At 39.5% G+C, this 27,146-nt stretch overlaps 1 protein-coding gene and 1 long non-coding RNA gene across 4 annotated transcripts in view; one reads left to right on the top strand and one right to left on the bottom strand.

Moving 5' to 3' along the window:
- The window catches only part of LOC148883139 (uncharacterized), a 253,706-nt gene that overhangs the window by 120,360 nt on the left and 106,200 nt on the right, over window positions 1-27,146 (bottom strand). The gene's annotated exons all lie outside the window — the stretch shown is intronic.
- Window positions 1,158-27,146, top strand: part of elmo1 (engulfment and cell motility 1 (ced-12 homolog, C. elegans)) — a 43,948-nt gene continuing 17,959 nt past the window's right edge. Inside the window, exons 1-8 of one of the 3 annotated variants that reach the window (XM_089023421.1) lie at window positions 1,158-1,252; window positions 20,396-20,522; window positions 22,547-22,587; window positions 23,242-23,314; window positions 23,392-23,442; window positions 23,551-23,720; window positions 25,389-25,424; window positions 26,869-26,968. In XM_089023421.1, coding sequence (XP_088879547.1) covers window positions 20,445-20,522; window positions 22,547-22,587; window positions 23,242-23,314; window positions 23,392-23,442; window positions 23,551-23,720; window positions 25,389-25,424; window positions 26,869-26,968 — 549 coding nt within the window. In that variant the 5' untranslated portion in view covers window positions 1,158-1,252; window positions 20,396-20,444. Of the gene's footprint in view, window positions 1,253-15,316; window positions 15,423-20,395; window positions 20,523-22,546; window positions 22,588-23,241; window positions 23,315-23,391; window positions 23,443-23,550; window positions 23,721-25,388; window positions 25,425-26,868; window positions 26,969-27,146 lie in introns of those variants that run through there. The other 2 variants (XM_089023422.1, XM_089023423.1) reach the window with 2 other exon arrangements.

Below are 27,146 nucleotides of genomic sequence, written 5' to 3' on the forward strand. Positions count from 1 at the left end.
ACAAGAAAGCATCTTCTCCGAATCTGAAGCCATTGTTTTGATTCCAGAGCAAGGCAAGACGTCCTGTCCTGGCGTGACATCATGAACAAGGGGGCGGGACCTTATGAAACTCACCATTTCCGAGGTTATTTTGAAGTAGTTTTGGGACACTCATTTGACTAAAAATATCTGTATTTTAGATGCTATAAAACATTTTTCTGATGTCAGTTAGGAAACAAAAAAATGGTGAGGTTTAATCATGACAGGTGATGGTTAACCTTGTAAAAGCGCCACCAAAATCTGTCAAAACAGTCAATCTCTCACAATATTAAAGATGCGCCATTCACCAAAAGGGATTCAACTAAATCGTTCACCGTAACACGAGAATTGCCGAGGAGCGGCCACGGAGCGTTCAATGACGTTGAATTATTCAAAACGTGGCTCCCGGCCCACCCGCGGCGGTTGAAGGTTTTAGTTTGCCTTTGCCATTTCCATCATTTGCCGCATCATCGCACTCAGAAGAGATCTTCAATCATTTCAAAAAAAGTTTTGTCGTGGATGCACATCAAATTTTACTTAAAATGTCATATGAATGTTGGAAAAGTTTCTTCAGCCGTCATCCGTACTTCTTTGAAGGTGTCGGACGTTTCGCTTCTTATCCAAGAAGCTTCGTCAGCAAGCTTCTTGGAAAGAACGCACCGACAAGGGATCATTCCTCAGGATGGTGAAAGAAGAAGGTTACGTTCCTCATCAAGTGTTTAATGCTGATGAAACCGGCCACTCCATTCCATCAAGCCATCAACGACCATCACAAAGGTCAATAATACCACTTTATTATATAGTACAGTTTATTTCTTTAATTATAATACCAAAGCAAATTTATTATACATAAAATAAGGTATATTTTGTGTAGTTTTAACACTTAGAAAGTAGAAAATGATGTTTTATGAGGACCTGGGAACGGATGATTCTCATTTTAATGGTTTTCTATGGCAAATTAATTTTTTGGGATACACACTTTTCGCCTTACACACTCTGTCTGGGAACCAATTCAGTTCGTAAGCCAAAGTATCACTGTACTGTATTTTCTTGTCTTCGTCATGTCATGACAGCTTTGGCCTGTAGGGGGCGAAAGAGACGAGGAAGTGCCCGCATACACACAAACACAGGAAGAGAGTGAGAGAGAGAGAGAGACACAGAAGCAGCCAGCCTGCCAGTCACACACACACACAACACAGCAACCGCAGTTGCTCAAGCGTCCACGCGGCTGCAGGTACGTCAATGCTTCTCGCCATTTTTTATTTTTGTCTGAAAAATGTTGTTTACCTCCGTCAACGAACGTTGCGCAACGTGAGCCCCGCGCGTGCTCGTGTCTTGCAGATTTTCAATGCTTCCGCGGACGCGCGTTTACGCGTCATTGTGTGCGAGTGTGGTTGTGTGCGTGTTACTTTTTTCCAAGTGGCGTTCGAATAAGCAAGTTGTGTGTTGTTCTGCAGTTCGTGCGTGCGTGCGGGTGCTGACGCTTGCCTCTGCGCAAACGAAAGGGATTCATAAACCCCGACCCTCCGCCATACAGTGGTTTCATCGTCATACTCTTGTTACTATTAATGATGCATCCATCTTTTTTTTTTGAAAAATCACAGAATGGCCACGTGGATATTTGTACTGCGATGGAGGTGCAGTTAAAGTTTGTAATGCGTCAGAGTTCCTCTCAAATGGTGCCCCCCCCACCCCGCCCCGCAGGTGTTTGAGTGGCAGTCAATCAAACGCAACCGTCTCGAACGTTAAAGGACAACCGACGCCTGCGAATAAGTTGTGTCAATAATTTGTAAAATCACTCCAAATGACTTCTACTGAGCGTATTTTCCAAAGATTCCACCGAATGTAGCTATATTTTATGTTTTAAGACTCACGCTGAATATTCAGGAAGTCTTGTTTTTGAGTTGGTGACGATACCTACCGTGACGTCACGCTACTGACCGAGAAAGCGACACACAATGCATTTTGGGTACTTTGTTTGGTCTGAAAACTTCGCGTTGATGGCGAAATTAGAAGGAAAACACATAAATATCGCAATGGGGAATCGTTGTGTGTTGCACCAAGACTACTATTTGATACTAGTTGACACAAATACCAAGCAGACAAATCAGCCCATTTCCAACGGAGCTTGGGCGCCATCTTGTGCATTTTCTGGGACGCTACATTGGAGTCGAATTGATACGGGAGGACTTCTTTAATCAATTGCAAACATTTATGCTTTCCTTTTCAGAACTATTTGAATCATATTTATAACTGGATGAGTAACAAGAAAGCATATTCTCAGAATCTGAAGCTATTGTTTTGATTCTCGAGCAAGGCAAGACGTACTGGCGTGACGTCACGAACAAGGGGGCGGGACCTTCTGAAACTCGCCATCTCAGAGGTCATTTTGAAGTAGTTTTTGGGCACTGTCATTTTTATTGATGTTTTTCATTTGACTAAAAATATCAGCCCGCGTGTTTTGCGTATTTTAGATGCGATAAAACGTTTTTCTGATGTCAGTTAGGAAACAAGAAAATGGTGTCGGTTGTCCTTTAAATGTATAAAGAAGAATTTTAAAGTTGATTCTATATTTGACCGCGAGCCAGTGGAGCTCTTGGAGGACGCGGGGGTGATGTGGTGAAAGGATGAGGTTCTGGTGATGATCCGGGATGAAGAATTGTGGACGAGTTGAAGTTTGTGGAGACGTTTCGAAGGGACACCAAAGAGAAGTAAATTGCAATAGTCAATCCGCGAGGTGATAAGACTATGAACGAGGATAGCAGTGGTGTGAGGAGTGAGAGACGGGCTTATTATTTTCTATTTGAATAAAAGCTATTTAAATAAAAGCTATTTGAAGCTAGAGTTGAAAAAAAATCTGCTCTCCAGTTTTCGGTTCATGTTCCAAGTTGCATATTTTCTTCAAAACGATGTCATTTATACTCATAAGGTCACAGTTGCGGTAGGTAACCAGTTTAGATGCTGGCTAACACTGTAACTGGGAAGCTAAAATGGTGCAGAACCCCCACTCTCGCATCTCACCCCCCCTCCCCTCTCAGCTTATCTTTTCTCATTAGCTTCCTCTCTCACAATATGTGACTGTCATTCACATTTACTGCCCCCCCCCCCCACCCTGCACACCAGTAGCAGCACCATCCCCCGAATGTGTCGACTTCCCCACTCCGTTTGGTTTTTCCCAGCGGCGGGTATGTAAATTGTTTCCCCCCCCCGCCCCTTGATGTCAGGCCAGTGTGCTATCCGTCCATCTTAATGAACTGGTTCCCCCCCACCCCCCCACGCCCCTTTCTGACTTTCAAGCTGTAACTTTAGACAACACACACACCCGGAAAAAAACAAACAAACAAAAAAGTTTTGAATATAGCTGACGGTTTGAGGTTACGTTCATTTGCGGGCTAGCTTAATTGGCTCCCAGAGGCAGTAAATGGGGCTAAGATACGATGTTGGGGGCGGAGCCTATGCTAGGTTATCATGACGAGCGATGCAAAGTGGGGAACGTAACCCGTTAAAGGACAACCGACAACTCTGGACAAGTTGCGTCCATAATTTGTAAAATGACTTTTACTGAGCGCATTTTACAAAGATTCCACGGCATATGGCGTTATTTTACGTTTTAAGACTCGTGCTGAATATTCAGGAAGTCTGGTTTTTGAGATGTTGACGATTCCTGACGTGATGTCACGGAAGGTACGCCCCTGACCGAGAAAGCGAAACACAATGCATTTTGGGTACTTTGTTTGGTCTGAAAACTTCGTGTTGATGGCGAAATTAGGATGAAAACACATAAATAACGCGATGGTGAATCGTTGTGTGTTGCACCAAGACTACTATTTGATACTAGTTGACACAAATTCCCAGCAGACAAATCAGCCCATTTCCAATGGAGCTTGGGCGCCATCTTGTGCATTTTATGGGACACTACATTGGAGTCCAGACGGCTCGAATTGATACGGAAGGACTTCTTTAATCGATTGCAAACATGTATGCTTTCCTCTTCGGAACTACAGTAAAGTCTCGTTATATCGATATCGGATATATCGATAGTCCCGGTTATATCGATATTTTTTCGGACTCCCTTGAATATCGATATAACGAGACTTTACTGTATTTGAATCATATTCAAAACTGGATGAGTAACAAGAAAGCATGTTCACGAACAAGGGGGCGGGACCTTCTGAAACCGGCCATTTCCGGTTTCATTTTGAAGTCGTTTTTGGTCACTTTAACTCATTTTTATTGGCGTTTTGCATTTGACTAAAAATATCATACTGCGTGTTTTGGGTATTTTAGATGCTATAAAACGTTTTTCTGATGTCAGGAATCAAAAAAAATGGTGTCGGTTGTCCTTTACGTGCACGTTTGCTAATGATCTGCGTTAATGGAACAGATGCACCATGGGAATATGTTACACCCCCCCCCCCCCTCCTAACATCCACTCCTGGGAGGATAAGCGAGTGTTGACGTCACCCGGGGCCCGGAACGACCCCGGAAAGTGATACGTCTCACTGCATTCCAGCTGTGCCACTGCAGTGCTGGAAATGAGTTATTTGAAGGGTGGGGGGGGGGGCAGTCACAGGGTGGGGTTCTCATGTTTTAGCTACCACTTGACGGGTTTTTGTGGTATTTGGCGTTACTCCACTGAGAACTTTGTAGTGGTCTACTTGACTGGCATCGTCGTGCGAAGGCGAGGTGGGGGGACAGATATTCATTTTATGGTGCTAACAGAGTAGCTCTGATATTTTTTTGCAGTTGTTTTTTTAGTGAATATTTTTGGTTTTCATTCAAAACCTTTATACGTTGATAGATTACACAGTGATACCTTGGCTTACGACCTTAATTGGTTCCCAGACAGAGTGTGTAAGGCGCAAAATATGTATCCCAAAAATTAAATTCCCATAGGAAACCATTAAAATGAGAACAATCTGTTCCCAGTTCCCCATAAAATATAATTTTCTAATTTTCTAAACCTTAAAACTACACAAAATATACCTTATTTTATGTCTAATAAATGTGCTCTGGTATTATAATTAAAGGAATAAACTGTACAGTATAATAAAGTCATTTTATTCACCTTTGTGATGGTCGTTGATGGCTTGATGGAATGGAGTGGTCGCTTTCCTCAGCATTAAACACTTGATGAGGAACATAACCTTCTTTCACCATCTTGAGGAATGATCCTTTGTAGGTGCTTTCTCTGCGATAATTTTATCTAGTTCCTCATCAATTGTGTTAAGTTTAGCTGGGTTGATAGCTTTTTGCATCAAGTGTCCAGATGGCTTGTGCGGTTTATTTGTGGCGCCTGATTGAATGAATGATTCTGATTCTGATTGATGGAAATTTTAACCTTGCAGTCTACACTCTGTCTTTGAACTATCAAAATTGAAACAAGTCCAAATGTCACTGTTTTCTATCCATTTTGTCACTCTCTCTCTGTCGTCTGCCTGTCTCTTTAATGTTTAAACCACCTCCCCCCTCTGCTTCGTTCTTGACCAATCACGTGGCTTTAATCGACGATTGGGGACGGGGATTAGAAGACCAAAACAAGCCGGCTGCCATTTTCTTGTTAGGAGAACGGGCTCGTTCGCGACCGACACGTCAGTCATTGTGGCAGCTCCGTGCGTATCCCGAAAAATAGTTTGTATGCCAAGGTAAAATTTTCCTAAATGTAACGTTCGTAAGCCGAAAAGTTCGTAAGCCAAGGGGTTTGTAAACCGACGTATCACTGTATTTGACTCCTGTATTTCTTTACCCAAAATTGTTATAATAGCGGTTACATGATCCTTTTTTCTCCCTTTTTTTAAGACGTGCTCTTAGCTCTTGACCCTTGTCACAGTAATAATGCATTTCGCTACTCTTCCATTGTGTTGACCTGGCATATGTGTCATAGCCGCGTGACTCAAGAGTTAAACGCATCCTTTTTTGGGACCTGAGCTCTCTGACAATTATGCCTAATATAATATTTCATCTCACGCCCAAACAAACCCCAGCGTCACCTCGGGCCCATGGGATGGAAAAGTGATTATTATTTTTTTTTCCTCTTTTAAGATGGCTCCGTGTGAAATGCGCGTGAAACCGACGCAACGCGTCAAGGTGATCCATCAAGGTCGCCCGCTAGCCAACGGGGAAGCCTTGTATTGAACCTCTTAATGGAGGTTGAGCCCTTTTCACCGTCGGAATCAATCAACGACACACAAGGACGCGTTCAAAGCCGCGTGTCTTTCTAAAATGTTATTAGCTGTCAAGAGATACTTTTCGGCATATGAGCTCAAATGTTCTCGGTGCTCCATTTTGAGCAAAGCAACATTGCTTATCATGTCATCCGTATTTGCGCTGTTTGTAAAAAGCTGAAGTGAAAACATGAGGTCACGAGGAATGTCACATGCTCGACGTGTCTGTTGGCGACCGTGGCATGCCCCCCCCCCCCCCCCCCTCTAATGTTTCGCCAGTTTCTACCCAAATTGTGTATCCTGTTTGCTATTTGCGGCCCAAGCCCCCATCGGCCCCCCTCCCTTGCAAACAGGAGCACGCATCCCCCTGTTGATGTTTTCAATTTTTGCATATGAGTCATGTCGTAATTTTACCGCTCGCGTCCCAAAAATGACTTGAAGGAAACAGAGGCAGTTTCAAAATAAAAAAAGAAACACAAAAAAATCAAGACGTGAAATGGGGTGAAAGGGCCTCACTGACACTTCATTAGGTACGCCTATTGTGTAACAAGATGAGGCGTTGGGGCATTTTTTTAAACTTAATTTGAAACAATTCTGAAGTAAAAATTATTTTTTTTAAATGACGGAGAATTTTTTTAAATATACTTATTTTTGCCCACTTATAAACGGCATCAGTTTATTTTGAAATCGATTTAAAATTGAAGTGAGCAGTCATATCGGCCAACACTGTGCATGTTTACATAAAGTTTTTCTTGACACTTAACAAACAAAATGAATAAATATTTTTCCAAAAAAATACATTGTACTTCAAATATTTTTTTACAAATTGAAAATGTGTTAAATTCATTAAAATGTTTTGTTTTAAAAATGTTAATGACATGAACAATTGAATAAACACAGTTTTAGCATGTTTACATAAAGTTTTTCTTGAGGTACTTAACAAAATAAATACATATTTTTCCCAAAAATAAATTCTGCTTAAAATATTTTTTTGACACATGTGTTTAATTCATTAAAAAAATATGTTTATTCAGCCGTTCATGTCATGGACATTTTTAAAACAAAGTTTTTTCATGTTTAAATAACGTTTGTCTTGAGACACTTATGAAAATAAATACATATTTTTGCAAAAAATAAATTCTACTAAAAATATTTTTTTTACAAATAAAAAATGTGTTTAATTCATTCAAAACATGTTTTTGGTTTAAAAATGTCCATGACATGAACAGCTGAATAAACACTGTTTTTGCATGTTTACATAAAGTTTTTCTTGAGACGCTTAACAAACAAAATAAATTGATATTTTTACCCCCCAAAAAATCTACTTAAAATGTTTTTTTACTCGGTGAAAATTGGTTTAATTCGTTCAAGAAAATGTTTTTGTTTTAAAAATGTCCATGACATGAACGGCTGAATAAACACTTATTTTTAATGTTTACATAAAGTTTTATTGAGACCCTTAACAAACAAAATAAATACATATTTTTACATAAAAAAATAAATTCGACTAAAAATATTTTTTTACAAATTAAACGTGTTTAATTCATTCAAAAAAAATGTTTTTGGTTTAAATATGACATGAACGGCTCAATAAAATTGTTTTTAATTCTGGAGAGATAAAAATGGAAACCTAAATAAATAACAAGGACTTATTCCTTAAATTCGATAGGGTGTGTCAAAACATTCAAAAAAGGGGCGTCGTCTTTGTGGGAAGTGTCATGAAGTTGCCACTGTTCTAAAAATACAGCACATGCACGACATGAATTGTAATTTGGAAGTGCCGCAAATTGCACGCTTTGCCCAAACTCCCTCCAGCCACTTCCTGTCGGCTCCGAGCCTGCAGGCAGGGAGAGGAGGAGAGGGGGTGGGGGGTTTCCACCATCATCATCCTCACTTATCCATATTGTCCCGAGATGTGAGATGTGATTTTCCTCACCATCCCCTACGATTGGTCGGGCGACCAGTCCAGGTTAGCCCATCACTCTCCCCAACACCCCCAGCTAGCATATCGTTTAGCATATCGTTACCTGGAATAGTCTGGTCACGGGCACGCCTGGGCACATGGTACATGTCCTGCTGGGATGTATGACATTGGACAACCAAAAAGGTCCTTCATACCACAGTTCATACCACAAAAAGTAAAACGATATTTTAACCAAATTCCATACAGGGGTGAGGACTTTGAATGTAGCCATTCAGAGACCTCACTCCTGCTGTTATTTCAGTTTCAAGTCCATTTTTTTTAATTTTTTTTTTTTAAAGAAGTTGAAGTGGGAAATGGGGTGACATTTAGTGTTCAAATGTAACACTAGTTCTTCTTTAAACTTAGCAGCAACGGTGGTCCTCACTCCTTATTTGGAGTTATCCAGACCTCACGAAACCATTGAAACAGGTGTGTGTGTGTGTGTGCGCGTGTGCGTGGTTAATGAGAGGAAAAAGTTCATCCCACAAAAAGTAAAATGATATTTTAACCAAATTCACTACATGGGTGAGGACTTTGAATGTACCCATTGAAACAGGAGTGTGTGTGTGTGTGTGTGTGTGTGTGTGTGTGTGTGTGTGTGCCTGTGTGTGTGTGTATGTGTGTGTGAGATTCGTGAAGTCCCCACGAGGCTGCCAAAAACCTGGAAAAAATCTAAGAAATATGCCATTTGAAAGTGATTCCTGAGTGAGCACAGGCTCCCCCCAAAAAGTCCAAAAATCTAATTTTTACAAGTTCCACAAATATATTTTTTCATATTTGAAATTGAGTTCCCATGAGTCAAATCCTTTGCATACCTCGTCCCCACCACGTAGCAAAAACATGTATTTTTGTGTGTCACTCGTGTGCCTCCAGTTAACCCACAAAGCGAGTTTAGCGCTACTAGGCGCTAACCCTTAGCTTTCAGGCGGACTGTACCTTGCCCATTACCAGGGTTACATCAAAGATACCCGTCTTGGATTTCATCCCATGGTGACGAAATTCGAACCTCTTATTCTGAAGAGGTGGATGACACTAAATGGTGAGAAAGTTACATTTCGGCCATTGTGTGTGGGCAGAATATGGCGGCCGAGCTTGATGACTAGCCATAAAGTAGGTCACAAGCGTTTGCTAATGACTTAGCCGCTCGCGGGGCCAGCCTGCTTGCCTGAGTTATGGTTCAATAAGACGAGTAATTGTCCGCTCTGGTCAAAAGTGGGCAATAAAGAGAGTTCATCACAGTCAGTCGGGAAACACAACGCTTCTGCTTAGCTTTTCAGTCAACTGTCGCCATTGTACCAGTGTGCTCAAGTTAGCTTTTATGGGGTCCTGGCACCCCGTTGTTCACTTATTGCCTTACCCTCTGACTCCCAAAGGACCTTTTTGGTTGTCCAAAAGGCCTTGTGGTGATGGGTAATTAAGATTTTGACCTTTTGGTTGATGAATTCAGGGATTTCAAGATTCTCATTTGTGAGACTTTAACTAGCATCAAAGGACAACCGACGCTTCCGGACAAGTTGTGTCCATAATTTGTAAAATCACTTCAAATGACTTCTACTGAGTGTATTTTACAAAGATTCCACGCCATAGAGCTATATTTTACGTTTTATGACTCGCGCTGAATATTCAGGAAGTCTTGTTTTCGAGTTGGTGGCGATTCCTGAAGTGACGTCACTGAAGGAACGCCCCTGACCGACAAAGCGACACACAATGCATTTTGGGTACTTTGTTTGGTCTGAAAACATCGTGTTGATGGTGAAATTAGAAAGAAAACACATAAATAGCGCGATGGTGAATCGTCGTGTGTTGCACCAAGACTACTATTTGATACTAGTTCACTAGACACAAATTCCCAGCAGACAGATCAGACCATTTCCAGCGGGACCTTCTGAAACTGAAACTTTCTGAGGTCATTTTGAATAAGTTTTGGGACACTAAGTCATTTTTATTGATGTTTTGCATTTGACTAAAAATAACAACCTGCGTGTTTTGGGTATTTTAGATGCTATAAAACGTTTTTCTGATGTCAGTTAGGAAACAAAAAAATGGTGTCGGCTGTCCTTTTAAACCTCATTTGTGATATTTTGTATTTATGTTTTGGTCAACTTTTGTCGCTGACTTGTTCCTGGTGCGTGTCCTAACACTTTAGTTCAAGTAGGACGGGTAAAAATAGCCACAAATCAATCCCCAACGTTCCCTCCCGTGCTTTTTTTTTTTGCATCTCAGCATATGCTAGCGCACAAAGTTGCCGTGTGGGTTTTCCTTGCTAAAATGACTGGACTTGATAGCGAGAGCCATTTTGGGAGGAATAAAAAATTAAAATTAAAATATAATCAAAAACAAGTGGCCTCGTTTCCGAGCACACTTTGCAAGCTAATAAAGAGGCCGTTGCTCGCATGCTAATCCTGTGGGAATTTACCTCAGTAGCGAGCTGAGTGCTAATGAGAGGTATATGCTAAGTTGGTCACGCATGTTTGACGCACATTCTGGTTTCGGTTGTTTTTTGTGACATGAAGTACTAAACATTCTTCCCTCAATTTATTTACGACACAATAGCAGCTAGTTAGCATGCGTCATTGTAGCCGTGGGCGATATAAACCCTTTTAAGTTTACAATCCATTGATTCCAAGGATGTTTGAATGTCGACCTTGTCCACCACCGCTGGGAGAAGCAGCAGTTCACGTGTGTGTGTGTGTGTGTGTGTGTGTGTGTGTGTGTGTGTGTGTGTGTGTGTGTGTGTGTGTGTGTGTGTGTGTGTGTGTGTGTGTGTGTGTGTGTGTGTGTGTGTGTGTGTGTGTGTGTGTGTGTGTGTGTTAACGTGTGTGAGCGCGCGAGTTACGACCTATCCCGTCTGCTTTTACAGTGGAAATTCCCTGACCCGGGATGACCGATCGTTCACGTCCCATTTAAGAGTAATGTGTCATTCGCAAACGAGCCGGTTCTTAGAGCCGGATCTCCAAAGTGAACGAAACGAGCCGGACAAGGAGCCGTTTTTTTTTTTTTTTTTTTTTTTTTTTTTTGTGTCCTCTATTCCCCATCCCCGGTCTTCGGTTAAAGCTGCACGTGATTGGTCGATAGCCGTTGTAGAGGAGGGAGGGGAGAATTAGACACACGCAGCATTGAGGAGAAGGGAGGTTGACAGGTGGACAAACGTTATTACATGATGCTGTTATTATTATTCAATTATGATATTTTTTACTAGTTGGTATGATAGCATTATTAATATAAAAAGCAAATTAGTGACAGCTGATCATCAGACCGGAGTAACCACAGGGGAAATGAAAGTTTGTGGATGCTCTCTGTGCACATATAAATCAAACCATATAAATAAAAATATTAGCTATTGTGTATTTTTTTCACGAGTAATTCGTTTATCACATAATTTTACATGATTTTTTTTGGTAGTTAATTAATTTATGCAACGAAAAAACCAAACAAACCGAGGAGCCATTTGGGAGCCAAAAGAGCCGGATCTTTTTAGTGAGCCGAGCCAAAAGAACCGTTACTACCATTTAACTGGAAGGCACACATGCTGGCTAGCCACAAGCATGTTGTTAAGCTCTTGATGTTTAAAAGGAAAAAAACTCAAGCATTTGAGTCATGAGCGTAGCGTAAGCCTTTTTAGTTGAAAAGCCAGCTAAGTCGGGACATCACATTAATGCTCTGTAAATAAAGGATATCCTCAATTTGTCGGATGTTCTTTTTCCACAAAGTCACTTCATTTCAAATATTATCTTAACCCCGCTAATGAATAATTCACCCGCAGTAATTTATTTAAACGTCTTTGAATTAATAGTTAATGGAGTATGTTTTAATCCTCTTCGAATTACAGTGATACCTTGGTTTACGAACTCAATTGGTTCCCAGACAGTGTGTCAGGCAAAAAGTGTGTATCCCAAAAATTAATTTCCTATAGGAAACCATTAAAATGAGAATAATCCGTTCCCAGGTCCGCATAAAATATAATTTTCTAATTTTCTAAACCTTAAAACTACACAAAATATACATTATTTTACGTCTAATAAATGTGATATGGTATTATAATTAAATAAATAAACTGTACTGTATAATAAAGTCATTTTATTTACCTTTGTGATGGTCTATGGCTTGATGGAATGGAGTGGAGTGGACGGTTTCAACAGTATTGAATAGTATTAAGGGTCCCTACTATTGGATGCTTCTTTTCACTACGCTACGTAGCGCTAGTATGCTAAGTTGCCGCGCTAGGTTGCGATACAATGTCATGCTACGGTTGATGTAGAGAATTAGATTGCGTTGTAAATTCTCGGAATTCGTCATTATAACGTCAAGAGCAAAATGTATCGACTGCAGTCAGTGTTTTTATGCTAGCAGACGCCATCTTCAATTTTTTTTTTTTTCGTCCGGCACTCGCATGGCTCGAAATGGTTACACAATGTGGAAACTAGAGCGAGTCATAATGATCTGTTTCCCATTTTTTTTCCCCTCTCTCTCCGTCCTCAATGAAGGCCTCGTTGTCACGGCAGCATTTCGAGCTTATTTTTCCAAGCGCTAATGTTAGCTTTCGCATAGTCATCGCCATCCTCTTACAGTGATGGTGGGGGCGTGAGAGGATGCTGTTTTATGATGGAGGCGTTGGTTCCATTTTTGTTGTGTTCTGTTATGAATGAAGGCCACAAACATCACGCACACACACACACACACACACACACACACGCGCGCACACGCACACACACACACACACACACACACACACGCGCGCACACACACACACACACACACACACACACACACACACACACACACACACACACACACACACACACACACACACACAGAATTAGAGGGGTAGTTTGTCCATTGAAGCATGTCCTATGGGTGGGCGTGGTGGAAGTGGGCTGGGGGAGACAATAGGGTGGGTGTGGGGGGGTTACATGAAGTCTATAGAGGGGTGATATAGGAAGGGGGGTTCCCCGCTGGGAAAACCATAATTAGATTCTTTGCTGGTGCTGAATTGTCACAGCAGTCATCTAAAATTGTTTTTTTTTTCCTGCATTTTTTTTTATATATTGTGGTACATTTTTGTTGTGATAATTGTTTGTATGACTGAAGCTTCTTCTTTGATCAATCTGTAAAAGTGACACTTAGTGTTTTTGTTGTTTTTCAATTCTATTACAGTGATACAAACTTAATTGGTTCCCAGACAGCGTGTAAGGTGAAAAGTGTGTATCCCAAAAATTAATTTCCCATAAGAAACCATTAAAATGAGAATAATTCGTTCCCAGGTTCGCATAAAACATAATTTTCTACTTTCTAATTTTCGAAGCCTTGTGTATATATACCTTATTTTATGTATAATAAATGTGCTGTGGTACTACAATTAAAGAAATAAACTGTACTGTATAATAAAGTCGTTTTATTTACTTTTGTGATGGTAGTTGATAGCTTGATGGAATGGAGTGGCCGTGTAAGAAAAAAGTCTGTATGCCGCGGTAAAATTTTCATAAATGTAACATTCGTAAACCGAAAAGTTCGTAAGCCAAGGGGTTTGTAAACCGAGGTATCACTGTATTTATCTATATTTCTGTGTTGCATAATAGACAGACAGCATGAATGAATTATAGCCTTTTTTATTTTTTTATACCGTTAAAATTCCTTAAGATTTTTTTTTTCCATTTTCTTACTTACAACTTTTTATGATATTTTTTGGGGGCCTTGTATAATTCATTGACAAGCAACAGGCCGTTCTCATCATTTATAATTTATAAGCTTTTTATTCTACTGCCTGCTCCAGATGACACATTGTCGCCTGCCAGACGGTACGGGCGGGACTTTGACACAATCGCAAGCCTCCTTAACACCCCCACCCCCTTCATTTTTTTCCTCTCTCGCAAGTACGTATGACGAAAACTAGGAAACCAGAAATAAACTGAAAATGACGGTCTGTTAAACAGTTTGTTAGCTCACAGGTGCCCCTAGAGGAGCAAAGTGGTATGACAGAACCGTGTGTGGCTCCTTTGTCCCCGTAACCATGTCATATATATTTTATTATATATATATATATATATATATATATATATATATATATATATATATATATATATATATATATATATATATATATATATATATATATATATATATACCTTAATACAAGCACCTTTTAGTAATTGATGGGATCACAATCCAGGCAGAAAAGGATGTAATGAGCCCTGTCGCTCCTTGTTTAATAATAATAATAATAATACATTTGATTTCTAAGCACCTTTCAAAACTCTCACGGTCACTTTACAGTCACAGGATAAGTTATCCTGTGGGTGAGCAGCGGTAGCCACATGTGCCAGCGTTCACTCAACCCGCAAGTAACTCAAATGGATAGAAAGCTAGCTAGGACTTCACTCAACCCGGAACTAACACAGATAGATATTATTATTATTATTATTATTATTATTTTATTATTTATTATTATTATTATTATTTTGCACAGCCACCCCCATTTCAAGCTCAGATAACTCCAGAGTCATATAACTTAGGTATTAACTTTTTTTTTTTCGAATGAAAGAAGAGAGTATAAGGTTTCTTACGCTGAATTGAATATTTATGTAGTCCTAAAACATAATATTCTGTGGATCCTAGAATTCCAATGATAATGACAAAAACCCTGGCACTGGAGCGGACACATTTTTGCACATCGTCTGGCAGTAAATTAATTTAAAAGAATTAGAAAAGAGAAGCTCTGAATGTAATTACTGTTTTATGTTTATTTATTTTGTGGTCAATATTCAATGAATCCCTTTGTTTTAGCGTCATCGCGATGCACCGTCGCAAAGGCAATTAGCTTCATTAGCAAACAGTTAGCGCGAACGTGCGTCAGAAGCAACTCAGCCATAATCAATGATGAATGCCTTCAATGCTAATTGGCTTTGTTGTTGACAAAGAAATAAAAGCTAACGTGAGCCTCGTGACTGTATCTGATGTTTTTGTGTTTTGTGAACTCGTTGTGCTAACGTAGCGCGGAGCATTTTACCACCCAAGGTCTTCAGATCTTCAGTAGTTCCACCGACATATTTGTCGGGTGAGCTCAATGAATGGGACTCTAATTGACATTGTTTTGACGGTGACGTCACGTTTCCTCCCCCTCTTCGGCGCACCCGTGCGGATTCGTTTCCTCTTTTGTCGACAAACGCCTATTTCCTCCTCCCCCGCTCTTTCTTAGCCGTAGCGTTGACAAAGTTGATTTTTTTTGTTCCCCGACGACATCTTGAATAGGATGGAATAGGCCAAGTGCCCGCCGCTTGAGGGTGAGTCCGCTTACCAAGTCACAAAAGGCATTTTTCGATACAATGATCATTTTATCACTAAAGATCTTCATTTTACGATTAAAAAGTTAATTTGAAAATTAAGAGGAGGCAAAAAAAATCGGTTATTTCTTTCTGTATTTATTTGTTTATGTATATAACAATAATAATTATAATAATACATTTCATTTAGAAGTGCCTTATTTATTTATTCATGTATTTTTCCTGTATTTCTGTATGTCTGTATTTGTCTGTATTCATGTATTTTTTCTGTATTTATTTGTTTATGTATTTAATAATAATAAAATAATCATAAATTCCATTTATAAGCACCTTATTTCTTCATTCATTTATTTTTTCTGTATTTGTGTATTTCTGCATTTATTTCTGTATTCATTTTTTTCTGCATTTATTTCTGTATTTATTTGTTTATGTATTTAACAATAATAATAATAATAATAAGAAGAAGAACAATAAAAATAATTATAATACATTTCATTTATAAGCGCCTTATTTGTTTATTCATTTTTTCCTGTATTTATATATTTATTTCTGTATTCATTATTTTTTTCTGTATTTCTGTATTTATTTTATTTATTCTGTATTTATCTATCTATGTATGTGTTTATTTATTTATTTATTTATTTATGATTTTTTTTCTTTGTTTGATGATGTAGTTATTTAGTTATTTATTATTGTTTATTGTTTTTTTTTTTACAATTTTATATACAGGCCACATTTTAATGAGAAAAAACAATTTGACAAGAAAGTGTCATTTTGAATATTTGTCCTTAATTTATGAAAATAGCCCTATCTTTAGAATTTAAAAAAAAATATATATTATTATTTGTGTCGTATTCCACGCACATGCGGAAAAGCAACATTTCTGTGTGCGTGTAAGTGTGTGTGTGTGTGTGTGTGTGTGTGTGTGTGTGTGTGTGTGTGTGTATACACACTTGACAGGATATCCTGTTTGCGACATTGTAGCTTGACCTTTGAGACACTCTCTCCCTTTTTACACTTTGGTGCCTCAGAGGACAGCCAAGTTTGTTTTTCAAGCGCTACAAATGTATTTGTTGGATTGTTTTATAAGATACTATATCTTTATTTATTATTATTATTATTATTATTATTATTATTATTATTATTATTATTATTATTATGATTATTATTATTATTATTATTATGATTATTATTATTTATTACTTATGATTGATGATTATTGTTATTAGTAATATTATTCCAGGTATTATTAGTAATATTATTATTAGTAGTAGTAATATTATTGTTATTATTATTGAGAAGAAAACTTTATTTTACACACTTGTTTTGTTCCTAAAGATTATTGACAATGACAATATCATAAAAAAATTGGCAAAGCGTGCGCACGGACATCTTACTCCCAATTTGATTATTTTCTTCTCTTTTTTTTTTTGTTCTTACATTGTTTCCCGGCAGCTCTTCTTCCCCCGCTTGTCAATCTTTCTTCGCCTTTTGTTTTCATTTCCTATTCTCACATCTGCTCTAGATTTTACTCTGTGCTTTTTATAATAATAATAATAATAATAATAATAATAATAATAATATAATAATAATACATGTCATTTATAAGCGCCTTTCAAAACTCTCAAGGTCACTTTACAGTCACAGGATAAAGTTTATCTGTGGGTGAGCAGCGACGGCCACATGCGCCAGCGTTTAATCAACCCCGAAGTAACTCAAATAGAACGCTAGCTAGCTAATGGATAGCAAATAAATAGCAAATAGATAGCCAGCGAGACAGCTTACAGCCAGTCAGCTAAAAGCTAGCTAATAGCTAATGGATAGCAAATAGATAGACAGCTTACAGCCAGTCAGCTAAAAGCTAGCTAATAGCTAATGGATAGCAAATAGATAGCCAGCTTACAGCCAGTCAGCTAATAGCTAGCTAATAGCTAATGGATAGCAAATAGATAGCCAGCTAGACAGCTTACAGCCAGTCAGCTAATAGCTAGCTAATAGCTAATGGATAGCAAATAGATAGCCAGCTAGACAGCTTACAGCCAGTCAGCTAAAAGCTAGCTAATAGCTAATGGATAGCAAATAGATAGCCAGCTAGACAGCTAATACTAGCCTAATGGATAGCAAATAGATAGCCAGCTAGACAGCTTACAGCCATTCAGCTAATCGCTAGCTAATGGATAGCAAATAGATAGGCAGATAGCTTTTTGTGTGCGTTTGATGCGTACGGCTGCGCCGGAGGGGGTTACTCGAGTGTCTTGTGGCCAAAGCGGACAGAAGGGGGGGGGTCAAATTTGGCGTCTTTTGTCTCGCGGCGGCTTTTCAAAAGCGCACATGAATAGCGGGCGGGTAACCTTCCCTTGGCTTTTTCTTTTTTGGGGGGTTTCTTTTGAACAAAAGTTAAAAAGAATTTTCAAAGGTTTTGTTGTGGACTTTTGGAAAAAAAAAAATGAAAACATATTGATGGTGTGTTTTTTTGGTGCAAAGAAACAACTTTGACGTGGTTTGAGGCTGGCTCCAGATGTTTGTCAAGTTTACGGTTTCAAACATCAGTATTTAAAGTTCGGGTTTTTTTTTTATCCTGGTCTCGGGTTTCAAATTTGGTTTTGGAATTCGGGTTAGCGGTCTTGCGTGGTGGTTTCAAAGTTGGGTTCAAGTCAGGGTTGGTGGGTTTGAAGTTTCAATTATACTTTGGCTTACGAACTTAATTGGTTCCCAGACAAAAGTGTGTATCCCAAAAAATACGTTCCCATAGGAAGCCATTAAAATGAGATAATCCGTTCCCAGGTCCCCATAAAACATAATTTTCTACTTTCTAAGACTCAAAACTACACGAAATATCCCTTATTTTATGTATAATAAATGTGGTATGGTGTTATAATTAAAGAAATAAACTGTACTGTATAATAAAGTTGTTTTATTTACCTTTGTGATGGTCGTTGATGGCTTGATCAGCATTAAACACTTGATCAGATACGTAGCCTCCTTCTTTCACCATCTTGAGGAATGGTTCCTTGTAAGCTTTCCCTTGTAGGTGCTTTCTCTGCGAGCATCTTACCTTGTTCCTCATCAATTGTGTTCTGTTTAGCTGGGTTGATAGCTTTTTGTATCATTTGTGTACAGATGGCTTGTGCGGTTTATTTTTGGAGCCTGATTGATGGGAATTTTAACCTTGCAGTCTACACTGTGCCTTTGAACTATCAAAGTTGAAACTCTCTCACTGTCGTCTGTCTGTCTGTATCTTGATGTTTAAACCCTCCCCTCACTGCTGCATTCTTGACCAATGACGTGGCTTTAACCGAAGACTGGGGTAGGGCAATAGAGGACAAAAACAGTCGGCTGCCATTTTGTTTTGAGAAGAACGGGCTCGTTCGCGAATGACACATCACTCATTGTGGCAGCTCCGTGTGTATCCCAAAAAAACGTTCATATGCCAAGGTACAATGTTCATATTTGTAACGTTCACAAACCGAAAAGTTCGTAAGCCAAGGGGTTCGTAAACCGACGTATCACTGTATATTGGGAATCGATTGGTCGCTGAGATCACGCCTTTACTCTGTCACCGTCTATTGTGCGATTGAGTTTTTTTTTTCTTCCGTGGGGTAGGGCGTCAAGTGGCCTTGTGTGAATGTGAATAATGAAGGCGAGGAGGGGGGGGGGGGGGCTGGCAGGGTGAGTCACTTTAATTTTTTTTTGGGGGGGGGGGGGGCGACGATTGTGACATAAACCGCCAGGCCTCGGAAAGAAAGATGCTTGGTCGCTATTGATGCGACGCTGCCATGGTGACCGTTCGCGGGAAAGGAAGCCGGTGTGGATTATTACGGGTTGACTCACTGTTTGGAGGTTGTGAAGATTGGAACGCAGGTTACAAGTTAGTTTAGGAGACAGCGTTGCTAAGTCACAGGTCAGTTTTCTAGATTGGGACGTACAATTGGGTTTGGGTGTCAAATTCGGGTTGCGAGACATGTTCAATGTCAAGATTTCACACCTGGGTTTGTGTTTTACATTCGGGTTTGGATGAGGGTCAATCGTTCTTCAAGATTATAACAATGACGATCATCCTTACGATGATGGCGATCATCATCATGGCAATGACGATCTTACCCCTGATGATGATGATGATCGACCATCGTCATGACGGCTGATTGTTTGTCATCATCCCAAAATGGCCGCCACGATCGTTCAATCATTATCGGGATATCGACGATAGCCATCGTCACGATGACAACAACGATAATCTTGTTGTTTTTGTGACGATCATTGTGATTATCGCGATCATCTTCATGGTAATGACGATCTGGTGATGAGCGACCATCGCCATTACGATTGATCGTTTCTCATCAGTGTGACGGTGATAATACCGATGGCCCCCACAATCGTTCATTCATCATGGGATATCTACGATAGAAATCGTCCAGACGACAAAAACGATCATCTTTTGCCTTGACGATCGTTATGATGATGGCGATCACCATCATGGTAATGACGATCTTTCTCCTAATGATGATGATGATCGTCCGTTCTTATTACGGTTGATCGTTTGTCATCATTGCGACAGTGATGATAATCACACCGATGGCCCCCACGATCATTCAATAATCATCGGGAGATCAACAATAGCGATCGTCATGAAGACGATCGTCTTTTGCCTAGTTGATTTTGCGATGATCATCATGATGATGGTGATCATCATGATGACTATCTTTCTCCTGATGATAACGATCGGCCGTCGCCTTGACGGCTGATCGTTTGTCATCATCGCAACAGTGACAATAATTCCGATGGCCGCCACGATCGTTCAATCATCATCATCGGGATATCGACGATAGCGATCGTCACGACGACGATCGTCTTTTGTTTTGACGATCATCATGCCGCCAATGATCATCATCATCATTATAAAGTGATCTCTAGATTTAAAAATAAGGCTTTTGCACTTTTTAAATGACGCAAAATTGTGTTTGGTGTCTTGCCAGGTGTGGATGATCGTCCTTCAACTTTCGAGAAGAGCACCTTAAAGCTGCCATGCCGCCACCCGCCGACACCGTCAAGGTGGCCATCGAGTGGCCGGGGGCCTTTCCCAAGCTTATGGAGATTGACCAGGTGACATTTTTGGTGGAAAAGTTAAAAACAAAAATTACAAATATTCCCCCAAAAAAATCAAATACAGTGAGACCTCAACTTACGAACTTAATTGGTTCTCAGACAGAGTCTGTAAGGCGAAAAGTGTGTATCTCAAAAATGAATTTCCCATAGGAAACCATTAAAATGGGAATAATCCGTTCCCGGGTTTCCATAAAATATACTTCAACTAAATAAGCCTTAAAACTACACACAACATACCTTATTCTATGTATAATAAATGTGCTATTGTATTGTAATGAAAGAAATACACTGCATTGTATCATAAAGTGACTTAATTTACATTTGTGATGGTCATTTATGGCTTGATGGAATGGCGTTGGAGGTCGAAGATCAAAGGGAATTGCTGTTTGGAAAGAGAGGCGCATTACATGAGGACTGTAATTAAAGAAATAAACTGTGCTGTAAAATAAAGTTTTATTTACCTTTTTGTTGGTCGTTGATGGATTATGGAAGGAGAGTCACCTTCCATAAGGACTGTTGGTAACTTAACCTCTGGTGCTGTTCGGTCGTGTGCTTTCGCCGAAGATCACTCCGCCAGCCGTGGTGGGTGTGTATTATGAAAATAGTGCTTATTATAAGGTTTAATTTTCATAAATTTGACGTTTGTAAGATGAAAAGTTTGTAAGTTGAGGTGTTTGTAAGTTGAGGTGTCACTGTACGTCCATTGGCCTATCAGATGCTGTCACGTGTAATATAATATGACGTATCATGATTGTGTGTGAGTCACACACACGCACCGCCGGTAGTAAACGTTAGGCGTCGCCACGGCAACGGGCTCCGGCCTCTGCGGATGTTGCCGTCCTTCCTCCTGAACTGTGGGCCGGCGATGCAGCTTCCTTCTATGTCCTCCTCATCCTTCCTTTTCATCACGCAGCTGCATCCCCACCCGCCTTTGTCGCCTCTTGACGCTATCGGTACGCACGTGCGCACGTACGCCGCCTCCATCTCATGGGCGCCTTACCCAATACCTCCAACAGCCTCTTCATTCCGCATACAAATGGCCCGTGGCGACATATGGCGTCGTGAGTCATGCCATGCGAGACCCCCTCCCCTTCGACCAACCTTGTGGTGTGTGTGTGTGTGTGTGTGTGTGTGTGTGTGTGTGTGTGTGTGTGTGTGTGTGTGTGTGTGTGTGTGTGTGTGTGTGTGTGTGTGTGTGTGTGTGTGCGTGTGTGTGTGTGTGTGTGTGCGTACACTGCCATTTAAAAAAAAATCAATGACATCGCATTGAATAGGAAGGGGGGTGCAAACTTTTGCAAAATTTTACCCTGAAATTTGTCTAACCAAAATTTTCTCAAAACGTGACAAACCAAAAATTTTCCAAAATATGTCTCACCAAATTTTTCTTAAAATTTGTTTAGCCAAATATTTCTGTTTGTTCAACCAAAATTTTCTCATAGTTTGTTTAGCCAAAAATTTCTCGCAATTTGTTGAACCAAAATGTTCTCGCAATTTGTTTAACCACATTTTTCTCAAAATTTGTTTAACCAAAATTTTCTCACAATTTGTCCAGCCAAGATGTCAAAATTTGTCTAGCCAAAATTTTCTCACAATTTGTCCAGCCAAAATGTTGTCAAAATTTGTCTAACCAAAATGTTCTCAATTTGTCGAACCAAAATTTTCTCAAAATGTGTCTAACCAAAATTTTGTCAAAAAATGTTGTCAAAATTGGTCTAACTAAAAATTGGTCTAACTAAAATTTTCTCAAAATTTGTGTGACCAAAATTTTCTCACAATATGTTTAACAAAAATGTCAAAATTTGTTTAACCAAAATTGTGTCCAATCGTTTGCAAATTTTGCGCCCCGCTCGTCACTAAACTAGAACAGACGTCCAAGTTACAGATCAATGTCACGTTGTTTTCAGGTGATTCGTTTTGTGCCGCTTTTTTTTTTGTTCAGCACACAATTTGGTAGTCAATTTTTTTGTGTGTGGTCTGCTTGTGCACTCCCGACTAACCTTCCTCTGATCTTGTTTTGGCAGAAAAAGCCGCTCTCGGCCATCATCAAGGAAGTGTGCGAGGGGTAAGTCGCAAAATCGACGCAAAATGTATGTTTTTTAAAATAATTTTGAGCCATCAGCTAAAATGCATCGCATTACGCGCAAATTCCACAAAAAAACATTCTGTCAGAGATGTTCAATTGGACACTGTGGACCAAGACTCGAACCCAGAAAGATTGTCTTTACTGCCGGCAGGAGACGCAGCCATTCATGACAGACGCCTAAATTCTGCAGCCCTCTGCCAAGCTATTTATTGAGAGTATATGCAAATTTAAGTGATACATTTGTAAAACATAGTTTTCTTGATTAGAATACCACACCTCTGGAACGTTCTAAGCGCGAACAGCTATTAGCATGAAAACATTGTCTCTTCCATGAACTGATAAATTTGTAACCTGGCTAATGAGCTCTTCCTGTAAATTGCTTCGGTGATCAAGGAGTTTCCCAAGTCTTAAATTCTGTCCGAGGCCAGATCTCCTCTCGATGAAGATGACAGTTTAACTTGCTGTGTCTGTTGACCTCAGATTGACCCCAGGTTGTCTGTGCTTCAATTGTGTATTCGAGTCACACATGTTGACTAAGCATATAACAGCATGAAACATTGAAATATGATAATGTCTTAATCTGTCTAATCTCTATCAAAGACACAACTGAATGAACGCTTTTTTTGGTCGCAGCTGGTCTCTGGGGAATCATGAAAATTTTGCGCTGCAAATTGCAGACGCCACCAATTTCTACATCACAGAAAAGGTTCGTCGCATATGAGACCCCCCCCTTCAAAACAATGCCATCTGACATTTTTTTTCAGCATTGTTTTTGTGTTTCAGAATCGCAACGACATCAAAAACGGCTCCATCCTGCGCTTGACTACCTCTCCTGTAAGTGGCGCTGTGCTTCACCAATTATCCCCGCGCCCAGAGCTGCGGTGTTGTTAGATGCCACGCGTGTACTCGGAAAACTGATCTGGCGCTTGCGTGTGTTGACAGTACCAGACGGCGCTGCAGCTGCACGAGCGCATCCAGTCGTCAAGCATGGACGCCAAGCTGGAGGCGTTGAAGGACCTGGCTAGCGCCTCGCGCGACATCACCTTCGCCTTAGACTTCATCAACATGGACGGCATTTCGCTGCTCACGCAGATGGTGGAAAGCGGCACCGAGTAAGTCCCGCCGCGGTCCTTTACTTTCCCACTTTCTCAAAACTAGAAACGGAAAATGTGGGAAAAGCCCCGAAAAAAAACAACACAAATTAGCTTTCATGCTAGCTTTTACTTGTCACTCAACTTTTTTATTGTTGTTACATTTTAACATTAATACATTTTCTAATAGATATATTTTTTGGGAGTACAGTCAAACCTCGGTTTTCAAACATCTCGGTTCTCGACCAATCTGTTTTTCAACCAAATATATATTTTTTTTAATTCCTCGGTTTACAACCAAAACGTCCTGAGCATACCTGAATGTACCACTCGACTCCCCTCCGCTTCCTTATACAGTAAAGTCTCGTTATATCGATATCGGATATATCGATAGTCCCGGTTATATCGATACTATTTCTATGCACGCACGGAGAAAATTACATGCAAACAGGGTCGGATATATCGATAGTCCCGGTTATATCGATATTTTTTCGGACTCCCTTGAATATCGATATAACGAGACTTTACTGTACGTCACTTCCTTGTGTCGCGTCTCATTGTAACCAACGGATTATCCTTGTCGAGCGTTCCATTGTGAGCAGGTGTGTTTGTATTAAATCATGAGTTAAAAAAGACATTTAAAAAAAGTAGACATTGATTATAATGGGAAATGTTTCTGTTTTCAACCAAATCGGTTCTCAAACAGGTTTCTGGAATGGATTATGGTTGAAAACCCAGATTCTGTACTGGAATTTCTTTCTTTCTTGTAAAAAAAAAAAGTTATTTTGCTTGTCGACACGTGTTGCTTAACCGCTTGTGTTCAAATCTCCTTCTTCTTGCGTTGTTGTGTGCCAAAACGTTTTGGCATCTCCTGAGGCAATCTGATACCAGGGTTACAAAATGGGGCCGTTATTATTAAGGTCAACTTTTTCCATCAAAGTATACCGTTTTTTTTTTTCTTTTTTTTTTGGGCCGAGTTGTCTAAACATTCTGACAATTGAATTTAATGCAAATCACATTTTGTTATGTGCTTGCAAGTGTGCTGTTTAGTCCAGTGAATTGCATGAGCGAAAGGCAGATGGCACCCTCCGCTGGTGCAAGCCAGCAGCCGGTTCTTTATTATTATTATTATTCTCTCTCTATATTTCTTTATCTCTCTATCTCACTAGCTAGCTATCTAGCTATCTAGCGAGTTAGCTATCTCGCTAGCTAGCTACAGTATCTCACTAGCTAGCTACAGTATCTCACTAGCTAGCTACAGTATCTCGCTAGCTATCTTGCTAGCTAGCTATCTCGCTAGCTAGCTATCTCACTAGCTATTTTTTTCTTTTTATTGACTGTATGGACATGACTAGTATTTATTTTTTTATTTTCTTACTTTCCTACTAAGCGATAATCCGCTACTCTTTTTACTTTTTTCAATTTCATTATTTTATGGCTTTTTCAACCATTTTTTTATCATTTAATATATATATATATTTTTTTGTGATTGATTTTGACTTATTTGATTGGAGATTTGGTCTATTTAATATCTCGTTTGATTTGATTTTCATTTGCTTTTGTCATCTTTATCTACTTAGTAGTTACTTTATTTATTTATTGACATGCCATTTCGTTTGTTTACTACTCGCTGCCATTTTCAATTTTTTTTTTTGGCATATGACGGCAAAGTTTGTTAAATGTTTGCAGGCGCTATCAGAAACTCCAGAAGATTATGAAGCCCTGGTAAGAACCCCCAAAAGCGCCCCCTGCCCGCCCGCCATGCCCCCCCGTTCATTGTGCGCTCTTCTGCTTCTACTGCATGACTGACAACGGGCCCGTCGCTCCGAGCCCCAAGGCCTTCTGGGAAATCGCATTTGACACTTCCTGTTTTCTGTTGCATGTCCTTTTTTTTTCCTTCCAGGTCATTCTTTGGCTTTTCACGCAAAAGGACGGCCAAGATTTATTCTGAAATGTTGGCGGTTCTGCCATTGCTCTTCAGAGTGACATTTGGGTTGAGCGTTGTCATATGGTGCTATTTTCTCTCACCTTGGAAATAACTTTCATTATCTTTCGTCAGCTCTTTCATCATCGTTTCACACTGGGGTATAATACAAAATAAATAGATTAATAATTAAGATTTTAGAACAAAATAACGATACAACAACAAAAATGCTATTTTTTTTGCATGTACAGCAGTTATTTTTTTCTAAAATGAGACTTTTTGTGTCCTTCAGACCTACATTGAGATTTTATTGCCAAATGAACGCCGTTTGCAAAAGTAAAAATGTATGCCAAAATCAACGGCAAATTATTAATAATAATAATAATAATAATATATTTTTTTCCTATTGAACACAAATAAATCAACTGTCAAAAAAAACATTAAAAAGGAATATTCGCATTTTCTTTGACTTGCATTTATTCATCCTGAGGATAAAATATTTTAAATTATAACGAGATTTATAAAAATGCTAAACACCCTTAATTTATTCACTGCCATTCACAAAATGTATTCAAGAATTGAAAATATGACACAGAGGCCATTCCCGAATTTGTTCAGGTTTTGTTTTTTTCATACCCGAGTGCCGATAAAGCGCTGGCCATAGCCTCTGGCAATGTTTTTTTTCTTCTTTTCCACAAGGAAAAAATAACTGCACATGCAAAAAAATAGCATTTTTGTTGCTTGTGTCGTTATTTTTTCTAAAATCTTAATCATTAATGTATTTATTTTATGATTTGATCAACAAGTAATAGTCTGCGACATTTCTTTCTGATTTTTTTTTAACAATGTCAGAAATAACTAGCAGCTAAATGAATTAATTCGTTGTTTTTGTCATGGTGGACCCCTCCTTTCTCAAATGAAGCGTTATGCAGGTTGTTGACCACCAGGCGTCACTGTTGTTCAAGATATCGCCAAATACGGCATTCGTCATTCAATTATTTTGATGTCAATCGAAAATGGAAGTTTGTTTCTCTTCCTTTTTGCATGATTTGGTCGGCTTTCGGTCTTTGACTCGCCTCTCTGCTGCTTTTTCAATGTTTCTTCCCCCCGAAAAGCTCGGAATTGCTTCTTCGTCTGTCGCTGGCCGCTTGTGCTCTCCGTTCGATCCGTTCGATCCGTTCGATTCCCCCCTCCCTCATCCAATCGGGTCACTGATTGTTTAATTTTAGTGCTATTTTGTTGTAGTTTCGGCGACTTGCTTTCCTTCACACTTACGGCCTTCGTGGAGTTGATGGACCACGGGATCGTCTCCTGGGACACCTTTTCCGTGGCCTTTATCAAGAAGGTTACTTTGCATTCCTGTCAATGTATACGTTTTTTTTTTCATCATTTTGACATGAGGAATCAACTATAGTTATAACGTCGAAGTAAGTTATAACCGCCAAGTAAGAAGAGAAAAACTTTAGGATCGGGTCGCCACCAAAAAGAACGGGAGAGTCTCCAAACCACAACAAACTACCTTT

This window comes from Hippocampus bargibanti, linkage group LG20, assembly GCF_051943395.1.
Source record: "Hippocampus bargibanti isolate YZ-2025 linkage group LG20, ASM5194339v1, whole genome shotgun sequence".
In the NCBI taxonomy this organism is placed as follows: domain Eukaryota; kingdom Metazoa; phylum Chordata; class Actinopteri; order Syngnathiformes; family Syngnathidae; genus Hippocampus; species Hippocampus bargibanti.